The sequence below is a fragment of the Vigna unguiculata genome, chromosome 3 (genome assembly GCF_037176805.1).
Source record: "Vigna unguiculata cultivar grain cowpea cultivar isolate G323 ecotype 2 chromosome 3, ASM3717680v1, whole genome shotgun sequence".
Taxonomy (NCBI): Eukaryota; Viridiplantae; Streptophyta; class Magnoliopsida; order Fabales; family Fabaceae; genus Vigna; species Vigna unguiculata.
Window position 1 is genome coordinate 6,876,364 of NC_140794.1, and position 18,801 is coordinate 6,895,164.

The 18,801-nt window shown below is 32.5% G+C and overlaps 3 protein-coding genes across 6 annotated transcripts; 2 read left to right on the forward strand and 1 right to left on the reverse strand.

Annotated features, from left to right (window-relative positions):
- The first annotated feature begins 1,046 nt into the window (after nt 1-1,046).
- On the forward strand, nt 1,047-4,717 carry LOC114178526 (ultraviolet-B receptor UVR8-like). Of its 4 annotated transcripts, none has more exons than XM_028064490.2 (7): nt 1,047-1,293; nt 1,983-2,022; nt 2,136-2,417; nt 2,516-2,865; nt 2,937-3,338; nt 3,649-4,036; nt 4,143-4,717. In XM_028064490.2, exons 3-7 carry the CDS (start codon nt 2,193-2,195, stop codon nt 4,383-4,385), a joined length of 1,608 nt encoding a protein of 535 aa, XP_027920291.2. In that variant the 5' UTR covers nt 1,047-1,293; nt 1,983-2,022; nt 2,136-2,192; the 3' UTR covers nt 4,386-4,717. The 4 variants fall into 4 exon arrangements, with proteins under 4 accessions (XP_027920291.2, XP_027920294.2, XP_027920292.2 ...); XM_028064493.2 differs by having other exon boundaries at nt 2,139-2,417; XM_028064491.2 differs by having other exon boundaries at nt 1,048-2,022.
- Nucleotides 4,718-6,433: 1,716 nt separating this feature from the next.
- BCP1 (homolog of Brassica campestris pollen protein 1) lies at nt 6,434-6,946 on the forward strand. The gene has a single exon (XM_028064500.2). The coding sequence runs from the start codon at nt 6,526-6,528 to the stop codon at nt 6,859-6,861; it is 336 nt and encodes a 111-aa protein (XP_027920301.1). The 5' UTR covers nt 6,434-6,525; the 3' UTR covers nt 6,862-6,946.
- A 2,786-nt stretch (nt 6,947-9,732) lies between these two features.
- On the reverse strand, nt 9,733-14,409 carry LOC114178529 (actin-related protein 3-like). The gene is made up of 9 exons (XM_028064498.2): nt 14,046-14,409; nt 13,356-13,815; nt 12,795-12,941; nt 12,316-12,408; nt 12,009-12,128; nt 10,972-11,082; nt 10,627-10,752; nt 10,293-10,391; nt 9,733-10,176 (listed from the first exon to the last, which is right to left on the reverse strand). The coding sequence occupies exons 1-9, from the start codon at nt 14,090-14,092 to the stop codon at nt 10,096-10,098; spliced, it is 1,284 nt and encodes a 427-aa protein (XP_027920299.1). The 5' UTR covers nt 14,093-14,409; the 3' UTR covers nt 9,733-10,095.
- Between the last annotated feature and the right edge of the window lie 4,392 nt (nt 14,410-18,801).

An 18,801-nucleotide genomic window follows, 5' to 3' on the forward strand; every position in this document is an offset into this window, starting at 1 on the left:
AATTTGTTAATTTTATATAAACATACTTCATACATATACTTCAAAAGTCTTCAAATTATAAATAAGATATGGTCTAAGTCTTATAAGATTATAATATAATTAACATATTTAATTAAAATAAATATCTTTATATGATTATTTTGTATATATTTATTTTTTATTATAATTATGTATTAACATATATCATTTATTTATAAGTTGTAATTATTATGTTACTACATCATTTTATAACACATGTTCTCATTGGATTTTAATGAGTTTATTCGAGCCGAAAAGAGCCTGATAATCAAAAAAGGAAAAGTTTACTTACGAGAATTTAGATGTTTAAGTCAGTTAGATATACCCTTATAAGTAGTTGAATATAAAATGAATATTGAGTTATATTACTCACTGTTATAAGGATTTATAGACTTTTCTGGATCAATTAGTACGTAAAATAATAACAAATGAAATAAGGTCAAGATATAACAACCTATTAAAATATATAACAACATATTAACATATACAACAACTTAATTTAATTTATCATAAGATTTTGTTTATATTATCGTAAATATCAATTTTACTGATTTTAGAGATGTTAATATATCATACAAATATCATATTTTAATATCGTGAAAGGTATTTTAGACGTGACAATATATTTTCGGTCGGATAACTCAAAACATCTAAATTTCTTTATATAGATTATATATATATATATATATATATATATATTTATATATAAAGTGTTTACATTTTATTTATGTAACTTTTTCTTCTTCTATACAACTCATACCAGGCGCATCAGTATGGTACTTTCACATCATATTTACATAACTTAGAGTTAAAGAAGACGCAAACTTATGTGTTAACATTTCCAATAATACAAATAAAATTATAAAAAATAGATATTTATTCTGTTTATATAGGATATATATATATTAGTAGAGATATAAAAAGCCAATTGTAAAATGAGTGTAAACATTAAATAAATTGGTGTCACTTAAGAGTGCCACACACCACATCATCATCAGCAATAATCAAATAAATAAAACAGAGAGACAAGAGACCCTTGCATTTCAGAAACAAGAAATTATTGATTCATCCATTCACTCTCAAAAACTATACAAAACCTCTACTCTCTCTCTTTCTCTTTCTCTCTCTCTGTCACTCTGAATTTCAGCTCTTGGGCCATTTCATCATACGCTCACTTCTTCTTTTCTTCATTAAAAAAACTTGACAACTCTCTGCACAATTCTGCATCGATGGTGAAGACTCCGTTTGAGGAATCGCTGTTGATCCCTCCCATAAGTAATCACCGCTTCCACGTGCCTCTGCTACGATCTATAACGATCATAATCAATTCCATTCACCCAAAACTTGTTTACCATCTTTTATTTTCGGCTTCCCTGGATTCCTTTTTCTTTTTAATTTTCTTACTTTCCCCTTTTTTGGTTGCGTATCCAACAAGTGTACTTCTTCATTGGGTTACTTGTGATTCCCTGATCTGGGAAAGTCAACAAAAAAGGGGATTTTTTTTTATTTTGTTTCCGTGTGGAAGAGGGTATTTTGCAATTTGATTCATTTTGATTGGGATGATCAACCTTTGATGCGATTATTTCAACTTTGATCAGAAAATTCTTTCCTTTTTTCAGTTTTAAGTTTTTGGTTGTATGATTGTAGAATATCCCATAATTTGGGAACAGTGTAACTCTCAAAGATTTCGTCTTTGGATTCCATCACTTTATTTGGATCCTCATTTTTGATCATACATGGTTTCACCCTTAATCAATTATACGATCGGTCAAAAATTTAGCATCGTATTTAAGTTTTTTTTTGTCTTTCTGATCATCCTCAGTTTCATGACTAAATTCTTGCCTTCTGGTGTCTTTGATTTATATGTGCTGTTGTGAATAGAGACAGATAATCATGTAATTCAACTGCATTAGAAAAAAAATTTAAACTTTGTTTCACTTTTGTTAGTATTCTTTTCTTTGTAGGTTTGAGACCTGCGATTTGCTAGTCAAATACATTCTTGAGGTACATGCTTGTTACAAGTTAGAACAATGTGTAGAGTTTCAGATGCTATAAACTGAGAAATCGAAATTAAATTAATATAGTAATGCATTTGCACGTATTTTCATAATTCCCAGCAGTGTTAGATCCTCTCTTCTGCTGTGTTTGGGCACTGTATAAGGTTGGCAGTGCCCATGGATGCCACTACCAGTGGAACCCCAACTATACAATACCATAACATCCCTGATCAGCCAATTACTACCATTGTTGCCACACAATTGCCTACATTTCAACGGCAGCTACGCCATTGCTTTGGGGACTCCAGTCCTGGAGAGTTTCCCTTGTCTGCTAATCCCTCCATTGTCCTTCATGTCCTTACATCATGCAGCTTGTATCCTCAAGACCTTGCTAAACTTGAGGTAAGTGCAGTACTTATCTGCATTTCGGCTCTTAATTTGTTAACTGTAATTACTAATTCTAGTACTGCTTGTTTCATTTCTGATCTGGTATTTCGTAGGCAACATGCTCCTTCTTCAAGAAGCCTGCAAACTTTGCTCCGGATTTGGATTTGTCCCTGTCAGAGCTTGCTGCATTGGACATGTGCCAGAAAAGAGCCATTTTTAAGCCAATGACGACTGAGCAACAGCAACATTTGAAGCAAAGATGTGGTGGTTCTTGGAAATTGGTTCTGAGGTTTTTAATGGCTGGAGAAGCATGTTGCAGAAGGGAGAAATCACAGGCAATAGCAGGTTCTGGTCATAGCATTGCTGTGACATCAAAAGGGGCTGTTTATTCATTTGGGTCCAATAGTTCAGGACAACTTGGGCATGGTACAACTGAAGAGGAATGGCATCCTCGACCAATCAGGTTGGAACATTAGTTATTGCATTCTACAGTTCTTGTTGAATTGGAGTTAACATAACTAGATCATGCTGCAGAGCTTTACAAGGCATTCGGATTATACAAGCTACTGCTGCGACAGGGAGGACAATGTTGATCAGTGATTCAGGGCAGGTTTATGCCTTTGGGAAAGACTCTTTTGGTGAAGCTGAGATTGGAATTCAAGGATCTAAAATGGTTACATCTCCTCAGTTAGTTGAATCTTTGAAAAACATATTTGTTGTGCAAGCTGCAATTGGAAACTTTTTCACAGCCGTTTTGTCAAGGGAAGGCAGGGTTTATACATTTTCTTGGGGTAGTGATGGCAAACTCTGTCACCATACGGATCCAAATGATGTTGAACCTCGTCCTTTGTTAGGAGCTCTGGAGCACATACCAGTAGTGCAGATAGCTGCCGGTTTCTGCTACCTCCTTTGTTTGGCTTGTCAACCAAGTGGAATGTGAGCTTCAACATTTGTTTTTTCTGTGCCTATTGCTAGATTGAAAAGAGAATATTTTGTATTATGATTTATTCCTCTAATGTCAACACATACATCTTATATACTGTTTTATTTAATTGTCTACATGCATTTTCATCCCAAGTTCCCAACTTCAAGATTTATGGAAGTGCTTAAGCATTGCTGATTTTTAATTCTTAGTAAATTATACTTTACCTTTCCTTTCATTTTTATTGTAATAACTATATCTGTGTATGTGTGTGTGTGTGTGTTTATTGATTGATTATGTGATCCTCTTCTGAAATCTTAATAGGTCTGTGTACTCTGTTGGATGTGGTTTGGGTGGGAAGCTTGGGCATGGCTCAAAAACTGATGAGAAGTATCCTCGTTTGATCGAACAATTCCAAGTGTTAAACATTCAGCCAAAGGTGGTTGCAGCTGGTGCTTGGCATGCAGCTGTGGTGGGGCAGGATGGCCGGATTTGCACATGGGGATGGGGTCGTTGTGGCTGCTTGGGTCATGGTAATGAAGAATGTGAATCTGTACCTAAGGTGGTGGAAGAGTTGAGAGATGTTAAAGCAGTTCATGTTGCCACAGGAGATTACACCACCTTTGTAGTTGCTGATAATGGTGATGTGTATTCCTTTGGTTGTGGAGAATCTGCTAGTCTCGGCCATAATAACCCTGAGAATCAGGAGCAGGTATACCTTGCAATCATGACATGACACAAGTAGCACAAACCTAGTTTTATGTTGGTGACTACAATGCATTGTACTAAAGTTTAACCTTTTGTTTGTTGTTGTGCAGGGAGACATGCATGCAAATGTGTTGAGTCCAAAGCTTGTAACTTCAATGAAAGAGATGAATGAAAAAGTGGTGCAGATTAGTCTGACGAATTCCGTATATTGGAATGCTCATACCTTTGCCTTAACTGAATCAGGGAAGTTGTATGGGTTTGGAGCTGGAGACAAAGGACAATTAGGCGTTGAGCTTGGTGCGAACCAGACTGAAAGAGGAAAGCCAGAGAGGGTTGATATTGATCTTGGTTAACTATGTTTGGTTGGTGTAACCCCAATTCTTTACACCATCTCATACTCTAATTTATGCTCACCATGCACAGTATTTAGTGTTTCAATCTCTTGTTTATTGTGTAAATATAATCAAAGAATGCATCGATGATGTCCAAGCTAGAAAAGATTACAGGGGCCTCACCTGCACCCACTTCTTCTAAGGTTGTTGTTGTCGGTTAATCTTATAGGCTTCAACTAGATTGTGATATTTGAAAATGGTGAAGGTGAAGGTTCATATACAGCTCAGTTGTCTTCACTTTCTTGCTTATCCTACCATCATTTGCTTAGATGAAGTTTGCTTAAATTTACTAATTTGCGATTCTATTCATACCACTCACTCTTTATTTCAAGATTGAATTTTTTTTTCTCCTATAAAATCAAGGCCTTACTTACCCAAGCGCTAATACTGAAAACTGGGCAAGATATTGAGCTGAGATTGTAGTGTTTGAAGAATTTTGTCGAGATCTTAAGATAGTGGATGGAGAACGTAAAGTATAAAGCTTGCTAAAATTAGGAAAACAAAAAATAGATCTGGATTAAGTGCCATTATGGATGATGAAACAAAAAGAAGATTGGTTACAAACCGTAAACAAAATTTGGCTTATTATCATACAAGGTTACTATTCGTTTTAGAATCTGAAATTTCGTTATAATTTTATATTTAAAAAGAATAAGAATGGATTGAAGAAAGAAGAAATATTTAAACTTTTTTTATTCTTAACCCGTGAACATGTGAAATTAATGGATGTACCAAGATCAAATAAGTTTTTGAGACCTTAAACAAAGAAAACTTATAAATAAGTTTTTAAAACCTTAAATAATGAAGCTTATAATGAAATTTGTGTGCTAATTTATTTAACTAAATTTTAAGTATGAAGAAAGTGCTAAATAAGTAGAGGAGGAACATTTTTTGTTCCCGTACTTAAAAATAGTGGATATATTTAAAATGGTGTATATTATACAAAAAGCATCATAAAATATAGTATGAAAGTGTTAAGAAAAAGGGTAATCAAGTTAAGATTGAGAGAAGACATTCGAATTAGAGATAGTCAATTCAGGTTCATGGATATGTGTGTATATATGGGTTGTACATGTGTATGATAATGTAAACTATTGTGAGTCTTAAAAACAAGACAATGGATTTTTCCACTAGTATAAAATTACATAAAAACTTATATTACGAAAATGCTTAATCTAGTTTTGAATGTACCTACCACTTAGAACATAATATGTGTATTTTAATTTGGACAGTAAATAAGAGGAAAATTACTTGGAGGTTAAAATGGGAGATGTTGTCTAAGGAACTCTTTCTATGTTAGCATTAAGGGTTACTCATAACATCTCATTACTGTTGAAGGTGTGGAGTGAGAAAAAAAACATCACCAGTTCAACCTTAATTAAACAAATACAATAAAAAAACAATTTGGAATAATAAGGATGATGTAACTAAATTTGTTATTAACCCACCATGAAATATATTATAGGAATACAAGGTATTTCCATGTTGCGGACAATAATGAAGGAACCATAGTACATGCATAACTTGATTTACGTTAAGTAAACTTATTTTAATTCATCTTAATGATGGAATTCCCTTAAAATGTTTACATTTTTAAAAAATAACTTTAACACAACAATAAATAATACATTTGTTTATAACTAACAATTCATTTCCCCGTTTTTTACATTTTCATCTAAAAAGAGTTTAATTATTAAAATGCACAAAAGTAGTGTAGAAAGTTTTTTTTTTTTTTTTCACATTTGTATCCAAAAAAAAAAAGTTGCTAATTTATCAACTGCCAGCAAAGATTTGCCATCATTAAAACAGACAAAAACAAATCTAAAAGGTTGGTTACCGAATTCCGTTACAAATCACAACCACCAACCATACATTCCTAACCGTAAGCAGCGAAAAAACCTGAACTGTACCGTAAGTAACGGTTCTCCACAGAAATCACAACTCTGTTTGGTTTTTGGTAGCCTATAAATACGAACGCTCTCTTCATTTGTTTTCAGCAACCACAACACATTCTAATCTTGAGTGCAGAACTTCACCAATTCCCATCATAAAAAAAAAAAAAACTGCACCTTCAAGTTTAATAAAATCTTTGTTTAAAATAATGGCACGTGCAAGCAGTGTTGTGGTTCTCGCCCTCCTCATGTTCGCCGTCATTGGCCTCGCATCCGCGGCGGAGAAATCGTCACCATCTGACGCCAGCGCCGACGACTATGATGAAGATTATTCCATTGATGACATCAGAAGCGGAGCCTCAGCCAACGGCGTCGTCGCTGCACCCCTTGGTGGACCCGTGCCTCCCGGTGCTTTCGACCACGCCAAGGGTGGTGTTCCTTCTACCACCAGCGCCACCACCGCCGCCTCTTCCTCTTCCTCCGTACATTTTTCTGCCGTCGCCGGTGTTGCCTCCGCCGCCCTTGCCGCCGCCTTCTACTTCTAAATTTTCAATGTTTAGCTGGAGAGGTTGAGTACTTGCATGTAAACTTAGATTCAGCATGAAAAATATATAAAAATATATTTAATCATCTTACTTTTTATTTTTATAATATATATATATATATATATATATATATATATATATATTGTGATAGATAGTAGAGGGGAAAAAATAATTAATTAATATTAAACTGGTAATTATTTAATTTCACTAAAAATTTGGCGTTTAAATTCAAGAGAAAAGCGTTTAAAATAAGCAAATAATTTTTTTATAATAAGTTTTTATTCAATTTTAACATGATTGTAAAAGATACACCTGTTCTAAACAAATATTAAAATGATTTCTCGTGATCGTGAAAACCAGAAATAAAGGTGAACATCTTTTGAGGGGCGATAATTGTTGAAAATGTTGAGTTTTTTTCTTTAATATTTGTGATCGATGAGTAAACAACTAGTACTACTTCAAACTTCCAGGTCTATTTTCTTTTTCATTTTTTATTATTTGATTAATGTGAAAGAAAAATAAAATTATTTTTCATTTGATTTCTCTTATATTTTAAGTTTTTTTTTTTTTTAAATTTTCTTCTCATTTTTCCTCTGTACTAAACATGGAAATAATGCTGCCAAAATTTCTAAAGCAATTTATAGTTTTAGAACCCTTTTCAGTTTATTAATATGATTAGTACATCAAAATGAGGATTATATCAACTTAATTCCTATAAAAGTAATCAATAACTCAAACTTAATAGCTAAAAAAATCAACTAATTAGAAGATTAAAAGGGCTACAGTATTCTATCATTAAAATCTTGAGAAAAAAATCTATTTTTCTTGGGATCAAATATCCTATTATTTTGTTTTGCAAGGAGTAATATGGATATTTATCCTATTTTGCATCTTGATCACAAAATAATCTTAGTAATATTTAATATACCTTTTAAAATACTTTTGATCACTTGTAAAAAAAAGTAAAGGGTAAACAATTTTTCTCCATAATAAATGTATTTTTATTTAAAAATTTTAATCATTATTTGTTGGTCCATCTTAATTTAATGTTCTAAAATATACCCAGTCAGGGAAAACACAAATTTGTATTGTAGCAAGTCGTCAACAAATTACTATAAGCACTTGAGTGATCACATTGAACATTGTTTACTAGAATAATGTTACAGCAATAATTGGACATTTTTTTTCAAACATCAATCGATGCCTTCGTTGGTTTCCACAAATAGATTCGTATGAAAAGTTTTGATGATTTTAAAAAGGATAAAACGTGCATGATAAGTTTGATTTTCTTTTTTCTCATAAATATTTGGTGAAAACTTTGTTCAACACTGACGAAATTTTGATGTCAAAATGTTGCAAATGTTGTAGTTAAAGGTCTATATTAAAGACAATAATTTGTTTGATTAACTTTTCATATTTCTCAAGATATCTTTTGAACTTTAATAATTAAAAATAGAAATATAAGAGTTATGGTAGAATTAGGAAACAACTCTCACACAGATATAACTTTTTCACTCCCTTAATAATATGTACAAACAACTCAGAAAAATACTCCTGATTCTCTATAACCTTCTCTGAAACATAATAAATCAATGCTCCTTTAAGAACAATGCTTCCACTTTAAATAATAAATTTTAGGACAATAATGCAATGTAAAACAAATTTTTTTAATATATTTCGTTCCTAACACAATGAAAAAAAAATGTTAAAATTTTAGTATAAAGGTTATTTATATATTAATATTATTGTTTACTTCAATAAACAAGTAATGTTTTACTACAAATTAAATACATATTTAATAATTTTATTAAAAAAATTAATAGCATTAAAATTTCTATATTAAAATTATAATTTTATACTGTACTAAATATGAAATATGTTATTATTTATATACTGAATTAAATTTTATAAAAATAGAATAGAAGGCATAAGCAACAAAAGCTTAATGTGAAATTTGAATTTTATGTTGAGTTTTCTTATATTGTCTACTTGCTCTACTTTTAGAATACATTGATATATACAATATTTTTTATATTTTAAAATGTATTTTGAGCATAAGATAATGCAAAAATTTAATAAAAAAATGTAAACTCATCAACATACTTGCAGAAAGAAAATATAATTATGGTTTAAAAACTTTGTTTTTCTTGTAGTTTGAAAATTTTGCATATGATTCCGGTTAAAAATTTTCTTCCATTTTATTCTTTGATAATATGTGGTTGCTTGCGTAATGGTAATTGTCCTTTAATTAAAATTTATGTATCTTTTCCTTTTGATCTTAATAAAATTTTACATTTTGTTCTCACTATTAATAATTTTTTAAAGAAATACATATATTTCACGCCTAATTTTAAGAGGTTAATGATTTACTAAAGGTAATATATGTAACTTTTTAAATTATTATTAAAAAAAATTAATCAATTTGATTAAAAAGAATCAACATCAATGATTAAACTTGTTTTCTTAAAAACTACTCAAAAAAATACATTACAAGATATTTATTCCATGAAACGAAATGTGAAAACCCTAACTGAAACGGCAATGAAATAGTCTAAAAAATACACAACAATCAAGTCATAATCACTTAACAAAGAAGTCACAAAAAAGACGTCAATAAATAATAAATAAAACTATGGAAAACCAAAGTGGAAAAAAAGTTATTGAGAATAATAAAAAACCACCAAAAACAAAGGATAAAAATCAGAACTAAAAATTCAATCGAGAACTACAACAGGAGAAAATTTATTAAGGATTATTATATACAGTATTCACAATTTTACGAGAACCAAAAACTTTTTTGAGCCTTCCTATATTAAAAGTGTAGGGAGAATGATTTCACATTACCTGAAGTACATGACAAATCACGAGTAATTAACGAGACAAAAGAAGTATTTCTAGTTTTGATCATGAGTAAACAAAATACAAACTGTACAATATGTACCAAAAAATTGCAAAATTATATGATTACGGTAAACACAAAACCAAACCTGCACTGTTGCTTATTACAATTCAATAAAAAACGAATTTGACTTCTTACCTAAAAAATGAATTATGAGTCCCAACAATGAATGACAAAAAATGCAGAACTTAATCAAACTCTAATGCATGTGTTCGCTTCATATACATATTTTACAATCACTTCCACCACCTCAACATAGGTGGGAGGAAAGATCAGAAGGCGAATTGAGGATCAAAATAACCATCCATTCATTCAACTTTCTCTGCTTTAATGCTTTAATACATTCCCTTGAAAACAGGATTTGTACGGCAAATGCTTGCTCCATGCTCCTCATATTCTGCCTTTGTATGACAAGCCTGGACATTCGACCACAGATTGTAAAACTTGGGCTAATTTTGCATTCAAATTTATCGGAAGGATTCAAGAAACATTAAAAAAGTTATGGATGCTTAAATAAAGTGTAGAAATGTACCGTAAAAAATTCAGGAGTTGATGCAAGTACTGATCCTCCAAACCAAACTGCAAATCTCTGAATTGGGTGGCTCACTACATTTACCTCCACTGGCTGCGACTGTAGGCTCCAAATATCAAAAATAATAAATTCCAAGGCCAAAGAAATAAATATATAGCAGTCCTGCCTATGAATACTTTGTTATTTAACACAGCCTAACGATGTACTGGTTGTTGATTGGTTTAGTCCAAACAGCTAGTGAAATCATGGTTTATATTAAAGAATTTCTCATCTCTGAATGAGAGAGGAAGATAAACATCAATTTAAAGAGGTTTAAGGTACGTATAACTCTTACTTTTATCTCCCCATTTAAGCGTGCTTCAGATAAATGGACACGAGTATCCACAATTGTTTTTAGATCACGTTGCAATCTCTTGTGAAAATCCTTGAACATGGTTGAACCGCCAGACAACACTATGTTCTGAAATAAAAAGGAAAAGGAGGAAAGAGGTAAAGAATTCAATCATTCAAGAACATGGCTAGACTGGCTGATTAATATAACATTTGAAACTACTGTATTCAATCTGGCCAACAACAAAAAATGCCCTAAGCTAAACATTGAGCCTAAGAAAATCCCTAATTTTATGATAAAAAGTGGTTCACTAAAATTTAAAATATACATATCAATAAGGTAATTTACCTTGTACAGTGATCTCCTCGTGTCGATTGGTGCAGACTGAATGCACTTGTCTATTACAACTGGCAAAGGGGTAGTAAAGTCACTACCATATATCTCAGGACTAAAGAAAATCTGTAGAAATCATAGGGAAAACAAACAAATACGTTAATTTGACCAATTCTGTTCATATAATGACCCAAACTAAACTCGTGGATTATCCCAACAATTAGATCAAGGTACTATACATTTTTGTTCATTCCACTATAGAATAGGTAACAAACTGCAGTGGAAATTGCAGAGTGATATCAAGACTCTTAGACATGGAGACTATTTATCATTCATCCCAGGATCAAATCCCAAGCAAGACTGCCTGCACTTAAGCCTTCTTGCCCCTCGCCACACTAGTTATTGACCTCTTTAATTACTACACAAAAATGGATGTGGATAAAAGCCTGACCTTCTGAAGAGAAGTGGAAAAACGTTTTTAATAGCGCCCTCTATTATGTTGGATATTAATGTTAGGAAGTGAGGAGCTTATAAAGTATATATTTAATTATTCATTAGTTCATAAGATAGGTTTAGTTACTCACAATAGAAAAATCATACTAAAAATAGGTACAGAACAAATAGGTATAAATATATCTTACACAAGATCCTAATTAGGAAAGTGTATGTGAGAAGTCAGAAGAACAGAAATAGGGATAGAAATACAATACAAATCCAGTTGATACTAACTCAAAGCAGTTTGAGTATAATTATAATTAACTTTTCTGTAAAATAAAAAGTAGGTTGGTCAGAGAGGGAAGGTGATGTTGTAGGGTACACTGGGCAAATTTCTGGGCACTTTAAAATTTCCCTGAATTGTACATTATTAACTCATAGGTGATACTGATTTGGAGAATGGATCCTATAATAAAATTTTGCATTCTTTCTGTAATATTGTGGAATCCCAAATTTTTTTCCAATTACCAATTGATTCAATCAATATCCAATCCACGGCTCCCAAATAGTTTGGCATCCATTATTGAGAACATATAGAGCGAAGTCATAGAACAAACCTCAGGACCAAGAAATCGTTCGTAGCCAATATCACAAGAATATGGTGCCCCTGTCTTTGGTTTAATGCCTCTCCAATGCCTCGTATACTTGATTGGTTCTTTGTCATGCTTATTAAATTCCTGAGAGAAATTGAGCCATTGTTATGCAGGAAACTAATAAGTTTAAAAGATAACATTTGCTACATCCCTTGATTCACCAATAAGAAAAGCAATTTAAAGTAATGAGATTTAATTGACACTCAATATGCTAATGGCAGAGGCATAGCACAAACGCTTCAAAAGAACTAAGCATTGGACTAAAGACAACCTTCACTATGTCAGAGCAAGTGTAGCAATACATTTCCTTCACTTTTCGTGCCACTTCAAAAGAGTCGTCAGGTGGAATATTCTCTCCTCTTTCCTGCATGGAGCAACGTCAACACAACTCAGTTCATTAACCTGGCTTAGAAAAATTGCAGATTGAGAATTGGATATGTATTATTACTTATCTCAATCTCAGTCAGTTCAACAAAAAGTCTATACCTGAATACGCAAATAAGTTCCATACTCAATTATGAAATAAGTAAATTTCATTTCTACTTATTCAACACTACAAGTGTAGCAATAATACTATCATAAGTGCGTCACAAACTTTTCATCCATAATTTACCATTTATACATGATTAGTTTCACTAGCTATGTAAATGATCGACCTTAACAAGAGGTTTACAGAAATTTCCAGATATTCAAAAATGGAGACAATACCAGCACAATAAACTTTTAATTATAACCACAAGCATTTCCTACCCGCATGAGGTTCTGCACAAAAAGAGTAACATCCTTTCCAGCAATAGGAATTGATTTGATGCTGCTACCAATAACATAGCCATCTGCGACAGGTACAACATGAGAAGCCCCGTCTCCAACATCCACTACAACTCCTGTCATCTCACACTAAGAAGAATTTCTGATCAGCCTAAAAGGAAAGTGTTCTTAAAATACGAGAGATATTGTAAGAAAGAAAATTTATTGGTAGCTACTAAGTTCAAAATATAATTATGCATAACCAACCTAAGATTTTATTTCAACGTAATGAGGGGAGCAGATAAATTATCATTGTACTATTAATAATGAAAAAAATAAAAAACAGTACATATTCTACACTACGGTTTACTCATGATTTAGTGAATGCATCCAAATATGTCAAATTGCAGGGGCTGATGAAACATCCTGTGCCATCTGTGTTTATTTAACTACGAAACTTGTTGCTGTTGATATCATTATTAAGTATGCAAAGCATTCAGATTAGTCATCCAATTCAATATTCAACATAAATTCCCTTTTGGTTTCCGTGTATAAATTACCAACCTTAGATGTGGTGTAACCAGCTGCAAGGGCAAGCACAGAATTCACAGCAATGTAAAGCCCAGGTACGTTAAAAGTCTCAAACATGATTTCCCCAGTATACTCGCGACTCTCAGGCGAAGTCAAAGGACTCTCGGTCAAGAGAAAATAGTGATCCTCCGGATCACACCTCAAATAGTTGAATATGCACTGCTGCCAGTAGCGTTCCATGGCATCCCAATTCTCAACCTGGCCATGCTGAACTGGGTAGTTGAGGTTATAAGTGCTACTACATCGCGACTTCGTAAGTGCCTCATCCCCGATGAAGAAATCAAGATCCGCCATTACTCCAGCATTGTGCTGGGCCAACCAATTGGCTTTAGAAAGGTTCTTCGATTGATTCAGAAAAGACTCATTAACTGCAACCACTGTCGGAATAATAAAACATGGCTCGACATTACCAGCAAACCCCATCTTAGTATACCTGAAAAAAAAAACATCATTTCCAAATTCAAGGTAAACCCAATTCGGGAATGTCAATATTACAGACAATTCTGGTCACAAAAAAAAAAAAAAAAGAATCGGGCTTTACAGCAAACACACGATGCCCACATATTGAAAGAGGGAAAAAACACAGGATAACGATTAGAAAAAAAAAAAAAAAAAAAAAAAAAAAAAAAAAAAGTGGGTGCTATAAAGGGAGGAAAAGGGTACCCGGAGCCATTATCGATTACTACAGCTGGACGAGGAGAGGGATCCATGAGAAAGAGAGAAACGGTGGTGATGATGGTGAGCGTTGAAAGGGGATCTGCGAGGGAGATCCGAGAGTGAGTGTGAGGCAGAGGATCATGGTCGTGAAGAGCGCAATAAGGAAGAGGGAAAAGAGGAAGAAGAAAAAGAAGAAAAAGAAGAAGAAGGTGGAAGTAGAGGTAAATATGATGGTGACAGAGACTTTGATCCCAAGTGAAAGGAGGAAATAGACAAAAGGGAATGGTTGGTGATTGCTACACCCATTTCAACTGTAAGCCGCAGGTCCCATTAACTTCATCGTCATTCTCTTCGTTTCCCAAACATGCTTTAAACAAAAAACAACCGACCTAACCCTTTTCTCTCTCTGACTTTGTTGCTTTCTCTTTTATCTTTTTTTTTTATATTATTATTATTGCTATCATATTTTAATTCAATAATTACCAATAATTTTGGGTTGCCCCCAAAGCCCAACACTGAGTACCTTTCTATATGTCCTTGTCAATGCACGGCATCACGGCAAAATGGTACTGCCAAATGGGTCGTTATCGATTTGGTTTGGCATAATTACAAACATCTTGTAGGTATGTTTTTTAAATCATAAAACTGAGTTGAATATCCCTCCAACCAATGAAATGGATATTGATTTATTGAATGAAAATAATTCTTAAGAAAATCTTCTAAACTTAGATATAAAAAAAAAAATTTGATGCAAAGTAATTTGAAGAAATTATTGGAGGGGCCACCTGAAAGGAATATTGAAGTGGTCTGGTTTCCTTCTTAAAGCGAACATTTTGCTTTCGTGCTGCTTTCTTTCTACTCTGACACGAACCTCCATCAAGAAAAATTCAAAAAACAACTGTCTGAAGTTTTTAATTATAAACAAAAACTTAAAAGAAAACGTATTGTATGGAACCAAATAATCTTGTAAGATAAAATATTATTTTTTGTTTGTTTGGATATGTTCTGTTTTTAAAATTGGATGTTCTCGCCAAAATGTAATATAATGCACCTTTAACATTAGTCAAGATTTATTTCTTCTTGCATTTATCTTATATTTTAACTGCATTTATTTCATATTTTTAAGAAAAGGATGAGCCCTTTTCTAATGGTGTAGTATATGGTAATACATTTACTAGAATAATTAATTAATGATTGATTATTTAAAATAGATATTGAACCGGTCCAATCTCAACTAATACTTGTTTATTAATTCATTCTAAATTTTACTATAACTTATGTAAACTCTAAAATACTCATTTGAACATCTCAAAACATACTTCACTGGTTGATGTGATGTTCTAGAATTAAAATTTTTGTGAATTTAATCTTCATGCTGAGGTTTCCAGTAAATTTTTTTCTGCAACAATCAATTAAGTAGAAATCATCGATATTTGTTTATATTTACTTTTTAATTCAAAGAGAGGCATCTTCCTGTACATTGAGAAATGAGGATTAACATTCACTTAAATAAATTAAAGTCGTGTCAAATTATGACGACTTTTGTGATAAATGATCTAAGAGTAAAGTCATGTCATTTTAGCACCACTTCAGTTCTTGAATAAATGAACTGAAGTTGTGCCTTTTTGTGATGACTCTAGTTCTAAATGAAATGAATTGAAGTCGTACCATCCTATAATGACTTCAATTCTCCATAGTTGAAGTCATCACAACATGACATAACTTCATTTCATTTCATTCAAAACTGCAGTGGTAATTTCATTTTATTACAAAGTTAAAGTTGTCTCAAGTTTTGATGATTTCACTTTTAGATAGTTTTTTTTTTTTTTACAGAAGTCATCATTAATGGGTACGACTTCAGATCATCTATAGTGAAGTCGTTTCAGTTTGGCACGATTTTTTCATTATGAAGTTCAGCCAACTTGGCACGACTTGTCCATATGTGATTTTTTTTAAGTTGCACCACTCTAATAACTTATAAAATGAAATTACACCATAATGGAGAAAAAATTATATTATACATGACTTGAGTTGTTTCTTCTTGATTCTCTTGAAAGAGTAGTCAATTTTAATTCTCAACATATAGGGTGAGGATGCATATTGGTCCTCCTTACATTTGAACTGCCAAAAATGAATCTTAATCGTTGATCAATATAAAACTTGCGGATTAACAGGTGTACCATAGGGACCGATTCCCCCACAATAGTCAATCGACGCCCAAGAAGTCTACACAGCACCAATTGATGCAACGCCACGTGCCCCAAGCCACATCGTTGGTTGTCTTGCAATCCAACGATTAGGTTCGAAGTCGTGGCTAGTTGATGTGACAATCTCACCGGAGTGATACAAGGAGGTCAACAACCAAGCGATCGCAAGCCACGACGGCTGACCGAGCACGCCCGCACTACATTTGCTTATTCAACAACTAACTAAAAATCACATTGAGACCCTTCTTAGATGCTTTTATTCTCCTTGAAAGTAAACCATCCACTTCCCAAACGAGCGCAACTGTATATCGACGACCTCGACAACACCGATCATAACTTGCCATTCTCATTTGATTGTTTGGTCGCCAAGTCACAGTCGAGGAAGGTGAGCACGCACAACCACATCGGTCGGGCGACAGCTATAGAAAGACCAGATCTTTGTAATTAAGGTAAACAGGTTGATAATCAAGTTTAAAAAGCAATTGGACTTCAATTAAGTAAACCCTAATCCAAAACCCATTTAAAAAACTATAAATAGGACTCCAAGGTAAGTTGTTAAGGAATTTTACTTCGTAGTTATTACAACATTAATTACTAAAACATGGATGGACTGTTACTGACTTAAGCATCAAAGTCTAATTAGCATGTATTACACTATCAATCGGGAGAAGGAGAAGAATATCGAAAGACGAACGAAAAGAAAAAAGAGACAAGTCAAATGTTTAGATAGACGTTCAGTCCTCGTACCCGAAACAACATGTTTGTAATGTTCCACATAAATACTTTGGGTATGAAGCTTGTAAATTATTATTTTTTAAATATAGAAAGTCCTTTAAAATTTTAATTCAAAATTTAAGTATCTTAAACAATCTTCAAACATAATAATTAAAAAAATAGTAGAAATAACAGCTAACTTTTATGCAACAAATCCATTTCTTCTTATGGTTTGGGATGCAAAATTCCACCAAAAGTGCAATGTTTTAGTTGGAGAATGTTCTTGAATAGTTGAAAATGTTCCTGAACAGGTTAGCCGTTAAGGATAAGTTAAGTATTGTGTTGAAACAATCTTATTTGGATGTCCTCTCTTTACCACAATATGTTAAAGAATAGTTAGAGCGTGTACATGCACAACGTGTGGTCCAAATGCTATAACTATGTGAACCTTAACCTTAGAACCGTACAATAATATGAGCTACATGTACACCTTTTACAACACTGACTTGGAGTGAGACTACTGCTATAAAAAGTATTATGTTAAATGTGAATTTAATTGGTGTGAAGCAATCTCTATTGATATTTGTCAGTGAGCTAAATATACTTTTAGTTCTTGAACTTCGTAAAATTGAAATTTGTTTCTATCTAAAATTTCAATACATTTTGATCTGAAAACTTTTAAAAAAATGAATAGAGTCATTTTAACTAAAGTTTTTTTTACGTGTCATACTTTTGATGCTAGTATTTGATTTGTTTGCATTATTTAACACGTTTATGTTTTACTGAAAAACACATTTGACATGTCAAAAATATCTAATATAATTAAGTTAAAATAATTATATTTATTTATTTTTAAAGTTTGAGAATTTAAATATATTAAAGTTTTGAACGATAATGAATTATAATTTTACATTAAAATTTAGAAACTAAAAAGGTATTTAACGTTTGTTATGTAATCATGAGTGTGTTTAGATCTAAATAGGTAACCAAAGCAAAATCTCTATTTCACTTAGGATTTGAATCCTTGTTTCATTGTTAATCAATATAAATGGGTAGTGCATATGCCACACTTATGGGAAGGTATGCCAGGTAAATGTTGCAAAGAAAATAATACCTCGGAACAGGTTAAATTCGAAAGCTATATGTGATAACAATCTTACAAGGAAGAAAAAAAGGTGATTGAAAAACAAAAGGGGTGGTGGTGAGGTCATTTTCAGTACCTTTTCGAGGCCACTTGTAAAGGGTTTTATACTTTTATTCAAGTCAATGGAGAGGAGAGAGTGAGTGAAGTAACAGTGGACTCTGTACAGAGTAAATACGTGTCAAGAAAATGGGAACAGAGACAGAATATTGATTAAATAAACCCAGTTTTCCCACGCTAGCTTTCATCTACCAAACAACTTTCTACTTTTAATAATGTCTATGTTTAACATCTTAGTATTATAATAAATCGAGTACCATTATACGTTCGGTTCAATGTTAGAAGTTGAGAAACAAAAGTTTGTCCAGTGAAAAGATCTTTTGAATGTTATTTCTTGCAGAAACATTAATTTGCATAAAAAGTACTATATAATAAATCGAGAAACCTAATGTAGAAGTGACTGTCTTTTTTCGTGCAAATAATCAAATAATCAGAATAAAATATTTTGGTCTTAGATTATGGAGACTGGGACAGAGAGGTTAGGACATGTTATGTTGACAGGAACTATAGCATAATTCATCTGTTTTTTAATAATCATATTTTTCTCTCTTTGGAAAGCATAGTCCGATTCTTTCTTTGGTTGCTGCCATAGGACTTCAAACTAAACCTTCAACAAATCGAATTAATGTTGAAACATTGT